We start from the raw sequence: 23,838 nt of genomic DNA, 5'->3' as shown, positions 1-23,838 counted from the left end.
GGGGGAGCATTTATCGGCCTTCGGCTTTTCTATTTGGTTGCTATGCTTTTTTCCCCTTTTAATTTTGATTCAACTAACGAATACTGAAAACCGGTACCACCAGCTAGTACCAGTGCTGACATGTGCCTTGATAGTGACAGTGCAGTCAATATTAAAAGCTGCAAAAAATGTTTTATCTAGACGGTCACAATATACGGTGCACGTTTAAAGCCGGAGTCCATCATTTGCAGCCATCCAAAAAAGTAACTGGCGTAATTATTGTTGAAAACATACTTGGTTGAAAGATAGTAAGGGAACTAAACTGTGAAATTATTCTTTCTGGCAAACTCGCATTTTGAAGTCAACTAAAGAAGGCATTTCCAACGGTGCGTCTTAAGAAGCACCGTAGGAAAATTTAAATTAGTAGTTTGTTTTGTTATTCGGCGCACGCGCAAGCATTGGCAAGACGCACAGGCGCGCGCGATTCAAAACAATTCAAAACATGATTTAGCAACTGTTGATTTGAAATTGAGATCCTAGAATGCTGTTTTTCTCGGAATATACAGCTGAAGCTTAGCTGAAACTTCATTAGATTTTGAACACTTTTGTTGCTTCAAACGAACAAAATGCACAAATTACAAATGATGGACTATGTCTTTAATGATAAACAATCGGCGGGCAAAAAATCCTAAAAACTGTTGAACTTCGGACAAAACAGTCGTAACACAAACGGTAGCACGTCATTTTAATTAGTCTCATGTAATGTTGCAGATTAATAATGATATGATTTCTATTTGATAATAAACTTGCCCTTGTCACTATCTGAATACAAACATTACACACATAGCAGACATTTTCTACACAATGAAATTTCATAATGATTATGAATCTACACTACCGTTAAAAATACATTTACAATGAAAAATCGAAATTGTAAATCAGTTGATTACTGTGAAGTGGAAAATATTTAAAAATCAGTGTTGTGCAGTTCATTCAGTGCAGTTTTTTTTTCAGATACAACTGTGTTCGTATAAAAAAATTACCATCCGACTGGATTAGCTTAAACCTTGTCGTGTTCCTCATCATCTCAGAAATTGTGTCCTTCCAATTTTTACCGTATTTGTCCGATCACGTTTTCACATCAGAAATGTGTACATTTAATCCTTCGGGCAATTCCACGGTTACTCACGTTACATTTTCGTAACGTGAGTAACCGATTTTTCTGGATGTCATCTTTGGTGCTTATAGGTAGGTCTATGGGTCTACTCTATCTACCATGAGAATAACAGTAATTTAACCTTTTCAGTAAGGTAATTACAGCCCAAGGAAACTCAAAAGTACATCAGAAATGTAACCGTGGAATTGCCCCTTTGTATTCAGTTATTACAAGACGTACAAAAAATATGTACAGATATATGGCTACCTAAAAATGTGTATAATAAATCAGTTTGCATGCGCTTGATTCATTGTATTTTATTACTTGTAGTAGGCCTACATGTACTACTTTATACATTAGCACCATGCATTGGGCGATGAGAGTTGTATCCTCATTGTGAATCGCCCGCAGAAACGAACTACATTATTTTCACACTGGATTGTACCTCAAGGGCCAAAGAGTTTGTTGACCTTGATGTACTGACAGTCGTCGTTGGCGGCGCCCTCCGGTTCGAATTCATCCTCAAAACCCTCGGCCCCAGCTCTCAAGCACGAAATGGTCGTATTTCTCGGCGCTCCAACACACCTATGTATTTGCATATACCGAGAAACGAGGAAAGAAATAGTCTGATGCCTGACACAAACGGTACGGTAAGGGAAATATCTGGTACCTAGTCTCAACCATACATTTGGTCCACAGTCGCACCACCAGATTTTTGAGTGGTGCCGCTTTTTGTCTGAAAAAGTTGGGCAAATTCAAAGTTAGAAAAAAGAAATTGACTGGAGCGGGGTTTGAACCTGCAACCTCCGGATTGCTGTTCCGGTGCTCTTCCAACTTTGGACTCAAAATATTTAATGCTTAGTAAAGTAACTAGAACACGAACCCATAATTGAGCCGGAGTCCCCCAAGTCGGGTTCATAAAATTTCAAGCCAAAGCCGGTGACGAAGATTAATAATTCGGGAGGCTAATCATCCTTACTCGCAGCTGAGATGCTGATCGCAGTTACTAAAGACGCGGCTACAACGTGGTCGAGCCGTTGGCATGTAAAGGCGCCTTCGGCAGCCAGCCACATCGACCCATAATGACCACGGAGCACAGCCTGAGATCGAAAGTGTTTGGTTTTTCCGGAGGGAGGAAAACCGGAGGGCCCGGAGAAAAACCCTCATGCACAGGAGAGAACCAACGCACAACTCTACGACCCCTCTCACACCAATACGTGAAGCCATTTCGTGGCCACTTCGAGGTGTCCGTGGCCGCAAACGTTTAAAAATCGAAGTAACCACGAAATGGAATCGGATCTCACGGGTTGCCACGACTTAAAGGACGTGTCGATTCCTTCTCACGGATGCTCCACGGATCACCCAACAAAATATGTTGAAAAACTGAAACGTGTGCACTTCGGAAATTTATTTCCGAATTGAAAACGTGTTCAATACGTCTTATTCGAAGTACTCTCGTAGTGTTCTCGAGGTTGGGCTGAAGTTACATCGGATTTTACGGGATGGCCCCGGATTGATTGTTGGCCTGTTTTACGGCCGTTTTCATTACGCGGTACTCGATGGTACGTCAGAGTGAGCTCCGGAGTCCACGAAGTGTCCACGAGTGGGCCACGAAGTGTTCACGGACTACACGTAGTACTCTTGAGCTGGCGCCGTAGTCACCACTGACACCGCGTAATAGTCTCGATTTGGCGACAAAGTCATCACGGGATGCAATCGGGATGGCCACAAGATGTCGCCGGCGTGCAATCCGTGAATTCCGTGAATTCCAGGAAACGGACATGAGCACGGGTTGGTCCCGTGGTGTTTCCGAGGTGGCCACGGATTACTCACGAAGTAAAAACGGGTAACACTTAATAAAAACGTGCTGGCATCAAAAAACGGACCAAAAAAAAAACGGAGACCACGGATACTGTTGAAAAAAAAATTGCATTTCCGAAGTGACTTCGCACTGGTCTTGGATTGGTGTGAGAGGGGCATACTCACATTATGGTCGGCAGCCGGGAATCGAACCAGGGCCACAGTGGTGTGAATACTGAAATGAAATGGGTCGGAGGTTAAAGCTCAACTGACCTGCAGTAATCGTCCCTACCGTCGCCATCTCGGTCCCTCATGTACCACGTGTCAGTGTGACCTAGGTCAAGCCAGGCCTGGGGATTGGACGAGTTGTAATTGTACTGGTTCTCACCCTGTGTACCAGCCAGAGCGCACGATAGCACCTTGAATGGCGCGATGGAAACCACCCTGAAAAGTGCAAGATATTAGAAAGAGAGAAAAAAGACAGAGGCGGGATTTTAATGGCCTATGGATCATTATTTTGCATTTATCCAAAAAACAACCTACCGAATTATCATCAAAAAGCTAACTTGTATTAAAGGTCAGTATGGTACTAAACACGTGAAACTTTCCCGTCTGGCTTGCTGTCATTTAAAAGAAATCGAGAAAGATAGGTGATATCCAAGGATCAGCCAATTGACTGATTTTGGGAATAAAGAGTACTATTAACGAAGTCGACTCTTTCGTTATCAAAATGTTGTGCATTTTTTCAGTGTTGTCCCTAAAAGTGTAATATCGATCTAAAACGTCAACAGGTTAGGTTTTAAATAAAATCTAAAAATGGATATTTAGTAGCTTTATTGGAAACGAACAAATGATCCTATATGTCTTTATTAAGTTCTGCATTGCGGGATATGATTTCAGGCATATCAATCGAGTTGCATATAACATAGTTTTGGTGTACCTAAAATGTCCTACAAAAATGTTAGACCCCAACAGCATCCGTAAAATTGAATAACAGGGTTACTTACCGACTTACTTTGTAATATAAGTTATAGTTATTAAACAGTGTGTCCATGGTTTCTCCCTTTTGGTTTATTTTGTTTTGTTTGTTGGGTTGTTTGTTTTAAACATCAAATTGGTGTACAAGTCAAGCATGACTTCACCAATTTGTATCAACACGGAGTTTGAAACCACATCATTTGAGGCTCATTGAACAGCTTAGAACTTGAGCAATCAAAACGAAAACCTGGATATCGGTGTATGTCCCTCGAAATGGCGGCAACTACTAAAGGCATCAATGACATCACGTGTAAACCTCAGCACATGTACTGCCATGCACATGGCCATGACTTGCCTGCAGTAGTCGTTAGCAGCACCCTGTCCCTGTACGTCTACCCAGCCGTAGAATAGATACTCGATACCGAGGTCCGTGATGTCATAACGGCGGAGGTTGATGCAGTCTTTCTTCCTTGGGCCAATATGCTCTGTGGGGGTATATATAATTAGGTATTTACCCTTTTACCGGCATATATCAAAGTTACACATTAACCCAGTTTACTAAATCTGGAAATGGTATCTTTGGGCGACACAACTTGTGCTGAAAACCAAGTTATGCTTAACAATATAACTTAAACCATCATAGGGAGACATTCAAATGTCTTCCTTATCTACCGTTGCCTCCCTATTGAAGGCAGGGTTCGAAATTAGCGGTAGCCCGCTAGCCAAATGCTAGACAAAATACGGCGGGCTAGTCAAACTATTCTTTAAGTAGCCCGGCTGGCGAAAGAAAGATTATTGGAGTCGGCAAAGAAGTGAACGTACAGGAAGAAATAAATCATGAAATTCAGAAAGAAGCCATCAATTTGTGTTAATTTAATCAACTGTTTTAAAAGGTTAAGTTAGTAGATCTGTTAGTTAAAAATACTGACAAAATTGCCTCAGAATTGAGCCTGAAAATACGCCATTTTGTGTTTGAGATAAGAAAAAATGCGGGCTAGTGAAAATGCCCGCGGGCTAGTTAAGAGTCCGTTTCAGTAGCCCGACTGGCTAGTGAACAAAAAAGTTAAGGTCGAACCCTGCTAAGGTACATTTCTTTAGCAAAACGTCTCTCACCAAATGGGCCATTTGCAAGAATATATACACAGACCTTGTTTTTTACTGATACATATGCATCTTATACAGACCACCATAGAGCTAGGACCCAAGCAGTTCGAACTCCAATACTCCAAAAGTAAAAGGATGGTCGCCGCACTCGAAAACAAGCGCCTGGCGGCCAGCTTGCTCAGTTGCTTACCAACCTAATCTCTACACAGTAGAGATGCGCGTTCACTAATACTATAAGAAAGAGTTTGCCTTGCTTTGTAGAAAGTACCATGGTGAATACGCATGCGCAATCGTCATACATCGCCAAACATTAATAATTTTGAAGTGTTTGTTCGCAGTTGGATGACACTGTATTTCAATGTGGTGAACATCACCGAAACAATCATTTCATGGCGAACAAAATGCTCTAAACCTTTAGTATGAAAACTTGTGAAATGTCCCAAAACATTAATTTGTTGTCAAAAGGATTAGCCAACGTGACTGATTCTGGTTCAATACGGTTTTTTTTTTGCCTGCTGCCGAAAGGTGTAACATTCTGTAGGCCTCAATGAGACGGCCAAAGAGTCTGTATTTCAATTCACAAGAGTCACTATATCACAGTACACCCTGTCCGGGTCGCGGTACGAAGCCTGTTCGACCGAAGCCGGAGACGAAATTGAGTGTTGGTACAAATAGCAAACGTTAAAGTTCTCCTACCTTTAATTGGACCCTCGCTCGTCAAGTCGGGCGCCATTTTATCACACTGCACTTCCGACGGCCATTCAAAACCGATGTCGGCTGCCGCCTCGGCGCATGAGCTTTTCACCTTGTTACACAATTCCTGTGAGGGCAAGTTCATTTGCTGCATCGGGAAATCTATCTGTAAAAAGGGGAAGAAAAAAGTTTGTGTTCGGGTTTGGAGATGCTACTCGGAAAACTGAATGTACGTGAACATAATGGTATGGAGCTTTTTTTTTTTTGATAAAAGTGCGGCCCTTTTGGATGATAATATGATATTTTGTAGGCCTACGTTCGATGTTACGTGTTTCATGCTGTAGATGACAGTCACAAGGCCTGCATTATTTCAAGAAAATAGAGTCGGGTTTTAGGCAACCTTGCACCCGGCTGACCGGATGCACGTTTGCCTGGTTTCCTGTCAAATCCCATCAGAGTACATGATACACTTCGCTTCAGATCAACCTTCCCAGGGTCTATTATTGAGATCAAATTAGAGCTATAGCCCCTGGGAACAAAACTGAAAATGATAAACTCACAATGACTCCCTGGTGCTCTGCGCACTCTGGGGCGTAGAGGGCGCACACCAGCTCAAGAAGGTCAGGGGAACAATCGGTGGCAAGGAGAGGCAGGAGATTGTAGGAGGCGACCTCGGCTTGGTACTGGGTGGTGTGACCCAGGACATTAGGGGACTGCACGAGGCTGCTTCGTGAGAGGGAGTCACACAAAGTGTGGTTGAACGATGGCATGCATTTCACTTGAAGTGAGAGCAAAAAATTAAATACATTAAGAGCTACACTCTAAAAACTGGTGTTCAGCAATTAAACACGATCTTGTTATCACTTTGTAAACAGGTTTACTTTAGGCTAAACATATGATGCGTGTCCCATTCCTAAACGTCAATGTCAAATCTTTGGACACTATCCATCTATACTCTAGGCATGTTTAGGATATATCTTTACAAAGTGATAACAAAAAAGTGTTACGGTTTTAGGGTTTAAACTCGGTAATCCACCAAGAATCGTTTCCAACTTGGTTTTTATCTTACAGTGGGCTGGCCTTTACTGTATATATGTGTATGCCCTATGAAAACGACTAACTCCGCATTCACCAAAAGCCTTCGGGGGTTTACCAACCTCCCCCACTCCTCCTTCACCATCCTCTGCCGACTGCATGTTGTTAAATAAAAGGCTGACATCGCTCCCTTGTCTCCCCCCCCCCCCCCAATTTGTTTGTTATTTCCATGTTTCCCTTCCCCAACACCCCGGCACCTGTCAAAGTGCTGACATCTACGAACGTGCACTACCGAGTATAAGTTGACCTACCCAAGGGCCTGATTTCAGTCGTGCGAAGCACTCTCCCGCCAGCTGCCTTACACGTGTAGGTACCAACATCGTCAATGGGAACCTTCTTGAAGAACAGCATTGTCAATCTGGGTGAAAGCTGGATTACCTGTCTTCCAGACGAGTACGCTACAAGTCGATAAAAGAAGGCTGATTCTTGCGTAGTAGCTTGAGCAAGTTCATCTTTTACATTTTGTTTGGCAAGTCTAGCCTCGTTGTAGATTCAATATGGCGATTTCTTGGAAAGATCAAACAGTTCCTCCTATACTTGTACCAATGTGTGCGAAGGTGTCTCGGGCAACTACTATTAAAATGATACTTCGGTTACGCTCGAAAGTCTAAAGGTTTGTTAGTTCGAAGGTTCATTAGTCCGAAGCTTCAATAGTCCGAATCGCACCAAATGTTCGGATTAAACAACCTTTAATTTTCCTCTTCGGACTAATGAACCCCGGGTATGTGGGATTTTTGTGTGTTCGGACTATCGAACGTTCGGAATGATGAACCTTCGGACTATCCAACCTCCGGACTATCGAGCGGACCCCGATACTTCAGCTTGTATGTTTGGATAACATTTTGCAAATTGTCTATGCACTTCAGTCGACCCTGCTTACTTATATTATCCACATCATCTCATTGTCAATGAAACATTTGATATCGTGATTTGTACAGCGGGTTAGCATGAAATGGATAGCCTATAGCTATGTAGGCCTACTACATTGTACTATGTGCAGTGCGAACATTGTTCTGTAGTACTCCTACAATTCGTGGGTTTTATTTAACTGGGACCGAATCGAACCGTATTTATCAATTGGAGGCAGGATATGTGATCCTTCGGATCTAAATACAGTCAAAGGTGATGCCAATTCTAATTTGAAGATTCCAGAAATTTAATATTGCATACAGTTTCAGTTTGAAATAATCGAAGTTGTGGATAAACGTACACAAATCAAATAATAGTCCATGACTTGTTGATTTACGTCTGAACGACAATTGATTTAATGAATGGGCACGTACCATTGGGTGACGTCACGGGGATGAGGTTACCATCTGGGCCGTAGAAATCTGGCGGTGCTTTCGGTCTGTCTTCGGTCACTAAGCAGTACACCCTCACGCTCTCATCCTCGTATTGATAGTCATCTCTCTGAATGACAGCCTCTACAGACAAAGTAAGAAACTTGAGTAAGTTTGGAAAGGGGCTTAATGGTTACGATTTGTGACTTGAGTTTCAGAGGGTCAGGAGTTCGAATCAAGTTTCTCAGCCGCTTGTTTCATGTTCACCAAAAGTACAACTCAAGTCTCCATCGTAAATGATTTCACATCTGAATATTCTTTCACCCTCAAAACGCTGGTTAAATTTTTGTTGGTCCAAAAAGTTAGTTAAAATTTTAACCAACGCTGTGTAAACTTGTCCAATTTTGCCCAACGTTCGCCCAACGTTGGGCACATTTTGCCCAGCGTTTGTTAATTTCTTTAACCAACCGTTGGGCTGTTCACGTGTTAAGCATCAGTTGGTTAAAAGTAGTCCTTTTACCCAATACTGATTAAATTTACCCGATTTTAACCATCGTTGGATAAAAGGACTACTTTTAACCAACTGTTGCTTAACAGGTGAACAGCCCAACGGTTGGTTAAAAAAAAATAACCAACGTTGGGCAAAATGTGCCAAACGTTGGGCAAAATTGGACAATTTTACACAACGAACTTTGAGTAAAATTTTAACTACATTTTTTAACAAAAAAAAATAATAACCAGCGTTTTGAGAGTGTTGTTACATTTCTCAGCAAATTATTGTTAAAAAAAAAAGCGGACCGACAACATTAAAGGAGTTTACAAAATAACATACCAGATGGATCCCAGTCGAATTCTCTGGAGCACGTGGCTTCTGAACTGGACAGCATTACGTCGCACGGCAGGGACTCCAGCAACCAGCTGAGGTTGTCTCTGTGTGCCGAAGTGTTGCATTGCTTGAGGGCGCTCTCGCAGAACTCCCGACAGGGAAAGGTGGCGTCAAATTCGCGCGAAGATGAACACCTGGGCAAGCAAAATAATGCATGCGTGTTATCTACCAAACCCATAGTGATAGGTAGGCGGTGAGTGTCTGCTGCCTCCAAGAGTCTGAAATAGGGTTAGTTTCACTTACGGGGGCGCCAGTAGGCCGCAGAGTAGCTCATGCAGGCGTGGTAAGCACCCAACCCCGGACTCCACCGTCTCCTCTGTGAAGTAGTCTCGCCAGGAGTCGAGGAGCTTATCCGGGGGAGTCCAATACCAGAAGTAGTCTCGGGAGTATCCGGCCGTGGTGTAGCCCAGTTTGCTACAGTGCATGATGTCGACTCGCTCACAGTGATCGGGAATGGATCCTATAAGTTGGCCAATGCAATGTATGGATGTACATGGGCATGAACATACCACGGAGGACTAAAAACAAATGTTGTAAGCTATATAGTATTTGATGCGTTGTTACGGGAAATAGGGAGTGGTGTATTTGACAACACGCATTATTATTTGCAACGCCACTACGGTTCTTGGGCTATAATGTTATTTTAATTAGCGTCTTTAATTAAGTGATTGGCAATAAAAGATAGACATATTGTTTGTATTACGTTAAAAGCAAACGCAATAAGTAAAAGGTTATTAACCTATCGCGGTAGAATCGCGTCTTTTTGTTCTATATCTCTATGAACTTAACCTAAAAACATTCCATATGGATGTCTGAGGGGCGTGGTTAACTCGCAAACGATTATAGGTTAATTGTGGGCTTATCGTACGCGCGCTGTCTTACATGACTTCGTCACCGTTTTCACGAAGAGCCACATATGTCCAAAATTAAAAAAAAAATGTTTTTTTTTTCAATATCTCGCATCGAAACAATGTACTTAACCATTTTGCGTGTTTCTGTAAGCAAAACATCATTAATTTTTCAGTTAAATTAATGTTGTAAGAGGCAGAAATCTCGATAAATGCATTTTGGGTTTTCACGAAGAGCCACATACATTTTGGGCCTTTGAACGCATACAAAACCCATTACACGGAAATACGTAAAAGTACATGTAGGTCTAATGAGATTTGCGTTTTCACGAAGAGCCACATATCTTTGTTACATTTTTAGCTGCGCGCGCGTACTCACGCGCGCCTATGGAAATACACGTTGAACAGAAAGGGCCAATATCTCGGAAACCTGAATTTGCGTTTTCACGAAGAGCCACATCTCTAATTAATTTTCACTAATTAACTGCTGTGTTAAGTGTTATTACCGGATTCATGTTAAACTTCAGCTCTCGTAGAATTGTGTGATTGTTCGCTTGCTGCACAAAGTTTTTCCAAAGTGGTATTTCTTGCAGTTTTAAAATATGACAAACTTCTTTTGCGATTATTTCGAAAACACTTTTCTTCAAAATCAACATAATATATATAGTATGTGGCTGTTCGTGAAAACGGTGACGACTTGTATTAAATGAAACCATGTTGATTGAAAGAGTTCAAGTTCACATTTTTGCGATACCTCTGTCTTAAATTTGGGGCCGTATCATAAGTCCGACGCCTCATAGGTCCGACGCCTCGTAAGTCCGAAATTTCGGACTTATGAGGCGTCGGACTTATGAGGCACACAATTTATTTATTCCGCCTCGTAGGTCCGACGCCTCATAAGTCCGACGCCTCATAAGTCCGACGTCGGAATAACACGGCGTTGAAATTTGTCGGACCTACGAGGCGTTGGATCTATGATGCGTTGGAGCTATGAGCGTCGAACTTATGAGGCGTCGGGACCTATGAGGCGTCGGACTTATGAACGGACCCCTTAAATTTCATTGGACCTGACTTACTGTTATCGTGAGGAGGAATCCAGGCGACTGTCGGTTGACTTCCCCGCCCGTATGCATTCCAGGGCCAAAATATCACGTGATGTCCAAGTAGGTCATACAGCTCAAAGTACTCCTGCAATGCAAATTATCACTTAAAGAATGAACAAAATATCGACGGCGGCGACAACAGCAACAACAACAGCAGTAGCAGCAGAAGCAACATTAAAAATGACACTTAAGCAACCAGAAGGGACGGCAACGACGACAGAAAAAACAGCAATGACAGCGAAAAACGACGACAACGACAAACAACAACAACGAAAACGATGACAATAAAAAGAGCAACATCAGCTGCGTACAGCATCGTCGACGATTGGAATAGCCTGTCAGAGAGTGCTGTATCTGTATCCACTCTCAGTTTCAAAATCCAACTAAGAACACACATGGGTTTGTAAGAATAGAGCAAAAATGCCCCCTCTCTAACCCTGCCTTAGAAGCTGTAAGAAGAGGACAGAAGTGTGGCGCCCCAAGGTAATTCAAGGTTATACAGCAGCAACAGCAGCAATTAACAACTTCATTCCTCTTTAATTTTATTTTGTCAAAAACTAATATACAGATATGCTAGGCATTTAATGGTTGATGTGCATGCAAAATGACGACATTAATTACCTGCTGTGTTTCTTTCCCCTCGAAATCGATTACGAAATTGTCGCGTACTCCCCACTTTGAAACTTGGCTGTATGATGTAAGCCTACTTCTTCCCGTGAACTCCACAAATGCGTAAGTGGTGTTAACACGGCTTGCATTGAGAATGGTGATAGGTTCTAGACGTTTGCCCATCTCTGAAATAAGTAATTATTATATACTACATTCACACACTTATCTACCATAATAAAAGTTATCAATGGCCCTATTAAAGAGGTTGTGGAATGCTCCAAGACATTTCCGTCATTTTCCGGGTTAAATTAAGGTGTGTAGATAAAAACGACTATTGTGTCTGTCATGAAATAAATACTAAAGATACTTTTGAGAGCTGTGTTTCAGGTCCTGTTTCGACCCGAACGTGCATTTGTGTAAAAGTCGTCGTTGGGGGCAGCAAACAAAACATAGTAAATCGTGACGTAATAAACAGGACTCCCTATGCAGCGTAGTATAAACGAGTCCAGTTTATCACGTCGAGTTTATAAAGAAAAACATAAGAAATTCTTTACAAGTTGGAAAAGGCCTCGTGGCTTCGCCACTCGCGTGTGTGGTCTCCTGCTCCAGTCGCCTCGCGTTATCGCCGCTTTGTCTTTGCCGGCAAGTTAAGCCACAATGGCCTTGCTTGGCGAAAGGCTACAAGACGGGGGAGTTGGGAAGACCACAAGGAGAGACATCGAACGCATTGCCAAGGACGCCTGACGCTGTCAGAAGACGCTATGGCTTTGTACATTTGTTGTGGGTCATTCGCGCTATATACGCGCGAACCAATTTTCGCACGCGGTGCTTCCTAGCCATGCAAGGGGCTCTCGAAGGGGTACATAAGTGCCGTCTCTTCGAAAGTACACAGAGCCCATACCTGAGTCGCAGTTCTCTGTAGGGTACAGCCTGCAGGTCATCAGCCGGGGTCGTTTCTCAAACAGCTTCCCTGCAGTCCTGCGGCAGCTTTTCCAAATCTCTTGACAGGCGCTCTGGCACGGCAACCGAACGCTGGCGTGATTGGTCGTGCTCGGGGTGACGAAGAAGGCGTAGCAGGCGAAGACCTGCAGCTTGTCCGAGCAGCCCGAGTCGATGAACGGCACCAGGCGGTCCAGCTCGTCCAGGGCTTCCTGCATGTTGGTGTGCCCGAGGAGATTAGGATAGGAGGTTACCCAGAACCCGAAAGAGCGACACTTGCTGTGCAGCACATCCACGCAGCCTTCCTCCTTACATGCGGCTGTGAAATCGCTTGTGACCACTGGCGGTGGGGACCAGTACACCAAAGGGTCATATTTTGCCCCTGGAATAACGAGAAATTGAGATACTTTAAAATTAAAGTTCTCGATAGGAGAAGTTACTTTGAGAAATGGTGCTTCTATAATTGACTTCCCTAATACATTTCATAATCACAAAATGAATGTGTGTTCTGGGTCAAAATGACAATTTAGCAAATGTTTCCCGGTCAAAATGACAGAGAAAACAATTCGAAGAAAGTTGACCCCGAAAGGTGTCATTTTTGTCAACTTTAAAGTGCGACGCTAGATAGAACTCGGGTTCCAGGTCAATCTGACAAGGGACTTTTTAGATTGATAGGTGAAGTCAAATCTGTGACTTACCTGGCATGAAACATGTGGGGTAGGAATCACTCTGCTTCGGGTACATGGAACAGTCGCTTAAGGCGGACGGTAGTTCCATCTCGAAGGCAGCCAGGACGCCTATGCAGGAGTCGGTCAGAACCAGTTCGCAGAGCGCCTTGCAGGGAGGGATCGGAGCAGCAACCTCCTCCACAATCTGAGGATGTGAAAAAAACATAATCACCAGCACGTGTTTTGTTCATCTTAAAGACAAAAGTATCTTTTCTTCTCTTTCGGATATCACAGAGAGTCAAATTAGCTAGTGGTACTTTCCTCGCCTTCCAATTCTGTGATATGGCTTCGAATCCTACGTAGACCGTGGAGTGCCCAAAGGTCTTCCAAATAGAAATTTTATGAGTGGGGCTGGTTTTTGCTTCCACCTTATGTTTTGCGTCGGGAAGTATCAAAACAGCTAGGCCTAATCCTCGGGATTATTACCTCATTTTTCGAGTTTACGGTCGACAAAACACGGCCCTATTTCAACGAGTCTCAGTAGACAACTTGTCTAATGAGCCAATTTGTTAAAGATTAGGGCATAGCGTTATGCCGCCTTACAATAAAAACCCACCATATTGATTAAACGAAAAGGAAAGGGCACAACAGATACTCGAATCATACGCTTACGAAACTACTGACCGGACAAACTAACAATTTCAAATGTCCCGCGCTCCGAATTTGTCGACCATCTCCCACAATGCACTGGGAAAAAGCACTCTCCGTGGCAAACTCTTGGTGGTGCACTGCCTTGTGAATCACCGAAATAATTCAAGTCACAATTATAGCATTCCTTTGTGATTGTTCACTCCTTGTTACTTGCGACTTGTAACTGATGAAACACTAGCTGCTTTTGATGGACTTATAAGGACTCGTGAAGGATTTGTGAGGACTCGTGCTGGACTTGTGAGGACATGTGGTGTACTTCTCATCAACACTGCCCTACACCACGAAGGGACTTCTTCTTTTTTTCTTCAAGCCGATTGTATTTCATCATACCTTGCAGGGTGGCAGATAGGCAAGACACAGGTAGGTTCTGAGCAGATCCGAGCAGGGACCCCCGTCCGACATGAACGCGCTGTACCTGTGCAGCTCGACCAGCGCATCACTGTGGTTGCCTTGCCCGAGTATGTTGGGGTAGATGACGGTAGTGTACGGCATAGACTGACAGATGGGGTCGTCTGGGAGAGGCTGGCAGTGTTCCGATGGGTCGGGACGAGGGGTCGGTGGTGGGACGATGGTCGAGGGCAGGTTGTCTTCTCCATTTCCTTTATCCTCTTTCGAATCAGGTTCATCTGGTTCACCTGTGAAGGTGTTTCACCATCAATTTAAGGTTCATTTTCTAGATTCCTACAACTAGAACTACTGTGGACCGATTCATCTCAAACCTCTTATGTAGATAGACAGGGAAGTGTTATAGATGAAAATTGATATGACTTCATAAATACGTCATCACATGTTACGTAATAGTGAATTCAAGTCCATACTATTACTCCTATATCTTGAGATATGTCCACCTGTTTGGCCCTCACATATCTAGAGACAGCCTAAAGTAATATTTTTTTTTAAGTATTGTGATGATAAATTACGTAATTCTCTTGTCATGACGTCATGAATATTTAATGAAGCAATTTTGTGGCCACCATATCTCAACAATACGATAAGGTGAGTTCCAGTTGTTACATTGCATTATATTGGCCTGAAAATATGCCTCCGGGAATTTCGAGGTCATGTGACTCTTACTTCCGGTGTTACCAGAAGTGTCAATTTCAGACCCTATAGTCATTATATCTCACTTAATTTATTATCAATCTGATAATAACCTTATATTATTCAAAGTTAAAAATGTTGTATTAACCTTTCCGTGTAGTTATTTGATCTAAGTTTATGACGTCATGAATACGTAATTAGGCAATATTGTGACCAATTTATCTCAGCAATATGGTTACAATTGTAGGTATGATATCATATATTTCCATGTTGCATGCATTTGCATGTTGTTCATTAAGAACCACACTCTAGTTTTGAGTTCGTCTCTCTTCTCTGACGGTAAGTTTCTTGATTTACAATTAGAAATGAGGCTCTACAAGAACGCGTACTGTGGAAATGTTCGTTAGTAGTCGGTCAAAAATTTGTCAAGCTCTAAAAAGCCCCGGGTAAGATTTACCCGGAACCTGGGTTCATCGAGCCTCATACTTTTCCGGGTCAAAAAGGCACATTCCTGGGTCAATATGACCCAGTAAATGAGCTAGAGAAGTGTCATGTTGACCCAGAAAAGCGTCATTTTGACCCGGGTAATATCAGACCCGGGAGTATACAAGTCGCCAAACCACCATTTTAAAAAGAAGAACCTTAAAACAAATAGCAACGGGTAAACAACCTGGCGTTAATATATCTCCGATTATAAGGCGCAGGCCTTTACCTGGATCACGGATGCACCAATGGTCATCACGGCTGTCGATCCAGAAATCGTTGCAGTCCAAACTGTCAGGCCAGGCGGTGCCAGCGCGTCGGAAGGCCCCATCACAGTCGTCTCTGACACGCTCACAGAATTCCCTGCATGGGAAAATGGGGGTGCCTATCATATCGCACCCCCATGTAAAGTACACGGCACACAGAAACTGCTGCAGGTTCGGCGAGCACTGGACTTGGAGGTACGGGTAGAAATCGTTGAATCCCCCGATGGCCTCCTGCGAAGTCTGATGGCCCAGAAAATTGGGGAAGTACGTGATGTTGTTTACGTTTCTGTGGATGCCCCCGGACAGACAAGGAGCAACGGTCAGGTTTTCATGGCGCAAGCAATATTCTAACAAGACACCAAGAGATAATAGAGAATTAAATGATATTATACATTGCTGTGTCAAAACGAGGAATAAATCGCCTTACGATCGCTGTTCTAATCCCTAAAGTAAAAGATGCACTCCAGCCGTTCTTGTCAAGCTTCACTTAAAAAAAAAATCAATTTTTCAATTGCTTTTTTCCTAGCGACATAAAAGTTATTCACTTTTTCCGAATTATCGACATCCAACGAAACAAATCCACAGAGGTTTAGTTTTTGAATTATTTCATCACAAAATTCGAATTAGTGGCTGCAATTAGACGATAATTCGAATCTCGTAGGGCCGGTTCATTTTTGCGCAAAATGAAAGCTATTCTTCAGACAGTTACAGACGCCCCAAATCGGAATATAAAGTGCCTCTTTCACGCTAAAATAAACAATACAAATTGAAAAGTCGTTTATTAGAAAAAAGAAAAACAGGACATTTTTTTGAAGAGCACGGGGCAAGCAGCTTATAAAAGCAATAATCTTTTGGGGCAAAGGTCACGTTTTCCTCCCACAAGCGATAGTAGCTAATTACAGCACAAAGGAATAGAATCGATACAATATATTCAGTATTCGTTCAAAAAGAGGAACACGTTGTCGTAAAAATATTTACCCTTTAACAGATTGTACAATGGATTTATAATAGAAAGGGTACCGTAAATCTCAACACTTTAAATACATTTTCAGTAATTTACTTTGTATACATTTTCAACCAATTTTTCAACAATAAGCATAATGAGAGCATTCGCTCGAAACCCATTGAGTGCCCCCTCCACATAATAGCCCCGCCCCACCCTGCCTCCTGTCAAAGAAGCCTTAAATGTTACGTCACTGGCATCAATTTGCAAACAAATACTGTAAACCGGCAGGATTTCATTTTTGTTATACAACCGATAAAAGTCGCAAAATATACCCCGACCCAATATCATAGTTATCATCATGCAGAACATCACTAGTTTTCGACATTTTATTTTTATTTTTTATTTATCTTTTTTCCTTAATTCTTGCCCACAATTACAGACAAATGTTAACCGGGTATCACGTACCTCGTGTCATCACGCTGGACGACAAATCCACGTAGTGCACGAGGAGCATCATTACTGTGCAAGAATGGGGTAAAAGGGCAAACAAATATCAGACCACAAACAGAACCCCCCCCCCCCCATACAAAAATGGATTTAAATGAACTGGACACGACCTCTGTTAAACTATGTCTACGCGTAAATACAAAGTTCGAATTTAAAGGGAATATACAACATTTGCAAACATCGAAAAACAAAACTAACACATTTTTACAAAATACCTTACCAGGATGTTCATAAATGACAGTCTAAAGCATCCTGTAAAATTATGGCACCTGGTGTGAAGTCATTTTCAAGAAAAGTGGTATTTTGTATAAATTTCCAACGGTGGTCAGCCGACCACCGTTGGAAAAACTGTTGCTCCAAATTTATCATTATTTTTCAGTCCAAATATTGTTTGCTATTGGTTACAATCATGTTCATGAACGGGTGCAATCCAGCTAGACTGGTTCCCTTACCTTACAATTTCCGGCATCTATAAACTGATCCATTTCATCTTTAGTGGAGTCAGGGAACCAGACTACTCGAACATTTTTGTTTTCTTGGTTTTTCCAGCATTTTTGAACACAAAACTTCAAACCTGTCAGTGTAGCAATATTTTATCTATTGTTGCGTTCCCTAATACAGGCATGCAACTGGGAAATCACCAAAAAAAGAGGAAATTCAAAATTTTCCCAGACTTTGTACAGCGTTTTTCTATTTTCAATGGCACACATGGGAAGTAAAAAAAGAGGAAATCAGCTGATCCGAGGAAAAGTTGCATGCTTGCTAATAGCAGTTCATGAAATATTTATTAGAGTCAACAATAATTCAATAAGTTGGAGGGAAACAGAGCTTTGGGGTGACAGTCACACATGTCAATACACTGATTTATTTATCTCATCACTTAAAAAACTTTGTTAGATTTCATCAACCTATAGGGTTTCTCCTTTTGGTAGTCTTTGGTAGCGTTATAGAGATAACAGGTCGGCGTCTACAAAGTCTATACATGTACTATGTACTATGGCAAAACCATGTCAACCAACACGAACTGAGTGGGCACCGGCACGGTACGGATAATCGACGGTCAGACCGAAGCAGGAGCGGTCCGCTACGGTGACCGGGGAGGCAACGGCAACTGGACGGGGCCAGCAAGTGTACCAGGCCGCACTACAGTTCGAACCAAAGTGTGCATGTGGCGTATTGGGTATCCAAGGTCAATCGAGGCACTATGCACCAAGGATAGTGTTTATGACAAGACCGAGCTAGCATAGCTGAACTACGGGGGGCATGGCTACGGGGAGCCGGCTGGCCACAGCGGGAGCGGTCCGCTGTGGTGACGGGGATGAACTAGCTCTGGCTGGGCTAGAACACCAGACAACCGCACAACATGTTCAAGCTAAGACTAGCAGTCCAATGACCATTCGAAACCGCACAGCACCATTGGGACTAGTGTATTACTATTTCACCAGCTTCTACACACTCCTCGAGGGATCTAGGAGAAGGATGCTTCATAATAACACTAGTACTAGTGATTGCACTATTACTTCACCGCGCCTCAACCACCGAGGGAGGCCGATGCTTCGTAGTGACTAGAGTCGCACAACAATTGGTCTGTCAGAGTCGAGTTCGTCGCACATCATACGACTTACCGCACAATAAGTTCGCCGCACAACTTTGGGTTTAGGGTTCGTTCGCACTACATTGGTTTCGTGGTTCGCCGCACTGCACTGCCGACTGAGGAACACCTCCGGTATTTACAGGCAGTAGAAGTCTCGGGATTAAATAATGCATGAGCACTGATTTAGGAATTAACCAATAGTAATATCTTCCATGTCTAAGGGTCACATGACTAGTCACATGATTTACTAAGATTGCCTAGTGCAAGAGACTAGAAACGTGTGCATTTACATGAGGGAAAACATGGAGAGAGAAGTGTGCAAATACAGAGAGAGATGTGTGCAAATAGTTAGATCAGAGTGCAAAAGTGTTTACACAACATCTTGAGCAACCTTGATGGAGTGAGTGACAAGCTAAAAAGTTACTGTGTCACAGGTTATTGACACCGCAGGATGTCTTACCACGCCCAGCTACGCGACCACGCAAGGGTAACATTCCATTCCCTCGAGCTAAGGCCAAAAAAAATAATAAGTCGGTCTCTGGTCAGCGCGCGCGTCGATTTTAAGCATGCACGTCGATCTTTTTTTTTTCCAAAATGTTCCGCGGTAGCTCCAACAGCGCCCTCTATTTCCGCACCTCCTCAATTGTTTTCCAATTGCGGTCCTGGCCATGCCTGCAAGGTTGTCAGGTTAGCGGTTATTCCTCCTTTTTTCACTGCAATTGTAGGCTGAATCTTCATCGTGGATCGTTTTTTACTTCAAGGACCCGTGTAATGGTTATTCCAGGGAAGTTTGGGGTGAGTTGCAGTTGCAATTTTTTTTGGGACCTGCCTACGCTGCTGGGTTACGTGAAAAATTAGCTCCAGCCCTAGATGACAACCCAATGATAAAATTTAGGGCTGGGTAACTCCAGCTAACTTACAATGGCCTTGCAGAGTGATCGAGTTATGACTATATTGTACGTTACTTTCCAATAATACTCTTGCACGGTGGTGAAGTTTGATGCCTGTTATGTTGCTAGCTGAAACAAATCCCTTCAAAATGTCCGTTTCCAAATTCCCATCCATGTTTCGATGTGATGAAGGACTTCAAAGGATATGTAATTATATTTTTAAGATCCTTAAGGGAATGTACATCATTGGCTTTTGCTGTAGTTTTCAGAAACGAACTAATTGAGGGGCTAAAGTATGATAGTGTTACGAACCCAGAATGCTTGATTATGGAAATCTAGCGCCCTCTGGATTCACTCTGTCCATGAAGTACACAATCTTCTTGTTGTCTTTTATAGTTCCTGTATTTTACCCAATTTTATCGTAAATTGCCAACTGGCACTTTTATTCCCAGGGTCTCTTACCAAGCACAGCGCATGATGCAATACCACGCGCGCTACTGTATGCATTATTCATGTAGCGATGTACATGTGCGCGACTGACCACACCTCCCTTCACCCCAGCGAGCTAAGTTCCTTTCCCCAGCCCCATAGCATGCGTGCTTTGGCGTTCTCCGAGAGACTGCTCAGCGGCACGGAGCGTTTCTATCCCCCGTGTGTTACCCATGAACCACTAACTGGAGTTCTTGGGCCAGTTTTCTAGTCCCGTACTTAGGCCAAAAAAAGAAATATTCGGTCTCTGGTCAGACCAAAGTTCCGGAATTAACGCGGCCACTCGGCTTTTTTTTTTTTTTTTTTCTTCAAGCTTGGATTGTACAGACAAGGTGGGTACTATTTTGCTTTTTTGGTGTCCTCATGTACATTGGTGTCCTCCATAATTTGCCTTGGTGCTTTCGATCATTTGCCTTGGTGCAATTTCCCATTCCTTGGTGCTCTTTGGTAAAAAACAATTGAGGAGGTGCGGAAATAGAGGGCGCTGTTGGAGCTACCGCGGAACATTTTGGAGAAAAAAAAAGATCGACGCGCATGCTTAAAATCGACGCGCGCGCTGACCAGAGACCGACTTTTTTTTTTTTTGGCCTTAGCTCGAGGGAATGGAATGTTACCCTTGCGTGGTCGCGTAGCTGGGCGTGGTAATTAAGACATCCTGCGGTGTCAATAACCTGTGACACAGTAACTTTTTTAGCTTGTCACTCACTCCATCAAGGTTGCTCAAGATGTTGTGTAAACACTTTAGCACTCTGATCTCTGATCGGTCCTGGCCATGTCTGCAAGGTTGTCAGGTTAGCGGTTATTCCTCCTTTTTTCACTGCAATTGTAGGCTGAATCTTCATTGTGGATCGTTTTTTACTTCAAGGACCTGTGTAATGGTTATTCCGACCAGGCAACTTTTTTTTTGGGACCTGCCTACGCTGCTGGGTTACGTGAAAAATTAGCTCCAGCCCTAGATGACAACCCAATGATAAAATTTAGGGCTGGGTAACTCCAGCTAATTGTAAGTAGGACCTCATTGACTCTGAGCTAGGCAGTAGCCTTATTAAGACGATTACTTTCCCTTTTGTATTTTTAGGCAATAAATCACTCAGTTGCAATATACAAATGCCGTACCAAATCGATCTAAGTATAAATATAATCACACACAGCATGCCCAGATTTCAAATTCAAGACCTCACTCCAAAAATTGTGTTTATAACAATTAACACAATGTTACTATCACTTTATAAACATGTTTAGAAGCTTCAACATACGGGGTGTCCAATTCCTGAATATAAATCTTCAAATGCCAAACACCTTCAATCAATGCTTTATACATGTTTTAAGTATTTAAACACGTTTCCCCCAACATTGTCATCACTTACCTACAATGCACATACCACAGCTAGACCAAGTACGCTCCATGCTGCGACGTTGCTTCGTGCTCTTATATCCAACGAGCCGGGAGTACAGTCTGCTACCTTCCAACACAACGGACACCAATCCGTGGAACTGAAATGCTAGCTGGAGATCAAGCGAGACAACAGGCCAATGCCGAGTTGTACTCAATCGAAACACCAGTTGACTGCCGCGGCTAATAGTTATAGCCTTGGCCATTTATAATCTAAGCTCTAGCGAGGGATAATTTGAGATCAGCCACATGCGCAGTTCACACCTTTGACGTATGGGTCAACTGAATTTAAACATGGAGCTAGGAACTTGTCTCTTGCTTGGACCATATAGGAACCAGCTCGAGCTCGGTGGTACCTGTTTATGCAGCACCGATATGTTGAACGGTGCATGTTGGTGATGTGTTCCTAGCTCCATGGTAAAACAAACAAGCAAACTTGACAGTGATATGGTAAACACACATAAATATTATTCATATGATGGATTTTTTTTTGCGTCGGGGCGATGTAAATCAAATTAGGTTTTGCCCTTCATCGACGTATAAACACTGCAGTGCAACTTTCACTCGGGAGGTATAGTATACAGTGCACTGTATACTATACCTCCCGAGTGAAAGTTGGAAAAAAAATCACTCGGACGGGACTCGAACCCACGACCTCCTGCTTTCTAGTGCAGATGTCTTACCATTCGACCACCGAGCTAAAACCTAATTTACTCCCTAGTTATAGGCAAACCTTTCTTTAATTTAATTACTTATTCGCCTGTAAATTTGAATTCAATCAAAAATGTTTCCCTTAATTGTGATCATAGAGGTTATCAAGAATATCAATAATTTTTTATGCTGACCTTGGAAAACTCCTGTGGATTTTCACCAATTGAACACAAAGAGATAGACACCTTGGGACACCATGGGAACACCATGGGAACACCATGGGAACACCATGGACACTTCGCTTCAATGACGAGTGTTGTAATTGCAAATTTTCGAAAATTTCTGTTGATAAGTGAAGTAAAATGAAGCATACAGTATATTTTTTATGTGGAAAATGTGTCATTCAAAGAACTTTGGATAATATTGGTTCATTTGTTGGAAACATTTATCAGAAAATAAATTGGGTAGACTGTGATAATATGGTACAACTTGGTACTTGGTATGGAAGCAATAATATGTAAACATTGGTCATAGAGTGCACAAGCCACTACTATTTAAGTGGAACAACCCCCACCGGAGTTCCATGTGCTTTTACCTATAGCACAAAACACACAAGGTTAAATGTATTAAGAAACTTGATATTTGAGAGATTATAAGAAACCATTCATAGGGAAAAAAACATATAATATTTCCCATGGGAAAAAGCCAATGGGAAAACTCCTGTGCTACATGGTGAGCAATTCCCATGGGGTCCCATGGGAACTACATGGGAGATTTCTGATTTACATCACCCCCACGCAAAATTTCAACTTATGATAGTCCGAGAAACTAGGACTCTACGAATCGCCTTTTTTTAACATTTGGACGTGGTCGGGCGATAGTAGAGTCCTAGATACAATTAAAGCCTTATTGTGTGATACTAATAACATTTTTATACCATTTTCACTCGTAACCCAATCAAAATCTTCAGATTTCACACCCAAAACAGTCTTCAAACTGCCTTACGCGACCCTGTAGGCTTCAGTGGGAATTGGAAATACAAATAGTGGTGGTTAGGTTTACATATACTTTTTGTAAGAAAAGAAAAATTTCACTTTCAATTCGGGAAACATCCTTGTCACACATGCCTTGTTTGAGGCATGGCATTTTGAATTCAGGAAAAGTAGACTGGTGCATGGCTGGCTAGACTGTTTCCTGGCAAGCATCAGACAGACCCATCACAGGGCACTTTGATTTGTCACCTGACCAATTACGGGGCACTTTGATTGGTCATAATCCAGGTGACCAATCAAAGTGCCCTGTGATTGGTCTGTCTGATGCTTTTCCTGAATTCAAAATGGCAGCCTCAAACAAGGCGTTTGTGACAAGGATGTTTCCCGAATTGAAGGTGAAATTTCTCTTTTCTTCCAAAAGGTATGTAAACCTAGCCACCACCATTTGTATTTTCCAATTCCCACTGACATAGCCTGCTGGGGTTATGGGAGAATTTGTACACTATCCTGTAATACCGTGTTAATAATCGTCGGATTTGAACCGGCGCCCCCATTGAAAGTATTGTACGAGCCCCCCCCCCCCCTCCCCCTTCGCCCCCCCTCAAACATTCCTGGATCTGCTCCCAGTCACACCCAACCCTCCAACCCAGGGGGGAGGGGGAAAGGGGGGCTGGTACCATTTTTCAATAGGGGGCGCTGTTCAAATTCGACGATTATTAACACTACCTTACAGAATG

At 42.7% G+C, this 23,838-nt stretch overlaps 1 protein-coding gene across 1 annotated transcript; it reads right to left on the bottom strand.

Annotated features, from left to right (window-relative positions):
- Nucleotides 1-1,294: 1,294 nt before the first annotated feature.
- LOC119736301 lies at nucleotides 1,295-21,537 on the bottom strand. Its single transcript, XM_038210341.1, has 17 exons — nucleotides 21,433-21,537; nucleotides 17,051-17,104; nucleotides 15,603-15,986; nucleotides 14,180-14,475; nucleotides 13,169-13,343; nucleotides 12,433-12,852; nucleotides 11,544-11,716; nucleotides 10,896-11,007; nucleotides 9,215-9,431; nucleotides 8,918-9,105; nucleotides 8,089-8,229; nucleotides 7,057-7,203; nucleotides 6,271-6,488; nucleotides 5,714-5,876; nucleotides 4,269-4,398; nucleotides 3,209-3,379; nucleotides 1,295-1,720 (listed from the first exon to the last, which is right to left on the bottom strand). The coding sequence occupies exons 1-17, from the start codon at nucleotides 21,470-21,472 to the stop codon at nucleotides 1,582-1,584; spliced, it is 3,168 nt and encodes a 1,055-aa protein (XP_038066269.1). The 5' UTR covers nucleotides 21,473-21,537; the 3' UTR covers nucleotides 1,295-1,581.
- Between the last annotated feature and the right edge of the window lie 2,301 nt (nucleotides 21,538-23,838).

The sequence above is a fragment of the Patiria miniata genome, unplaced genomic scaffold (assembly GCF_015706575.1).
Source record: "Patiria miniata isolate m_02_andy unplaced genomic scaffold, ASM1570657v1 HiC_scaffold_29, whole genome shotgun sequence".
Classification (NCBI taxonomy): domain Eukaryota; kingdom Metazoa; phylum Echinodermata; class Asteroidea; order Valvatida; family Asterinidae; genus Patiria; species Patiria miniata.
The sequence above is the reverse complement of the archived record's forward strand: the minus strand, read 5'-3'. Positions and strand labels throughout refer to the sequence as shown.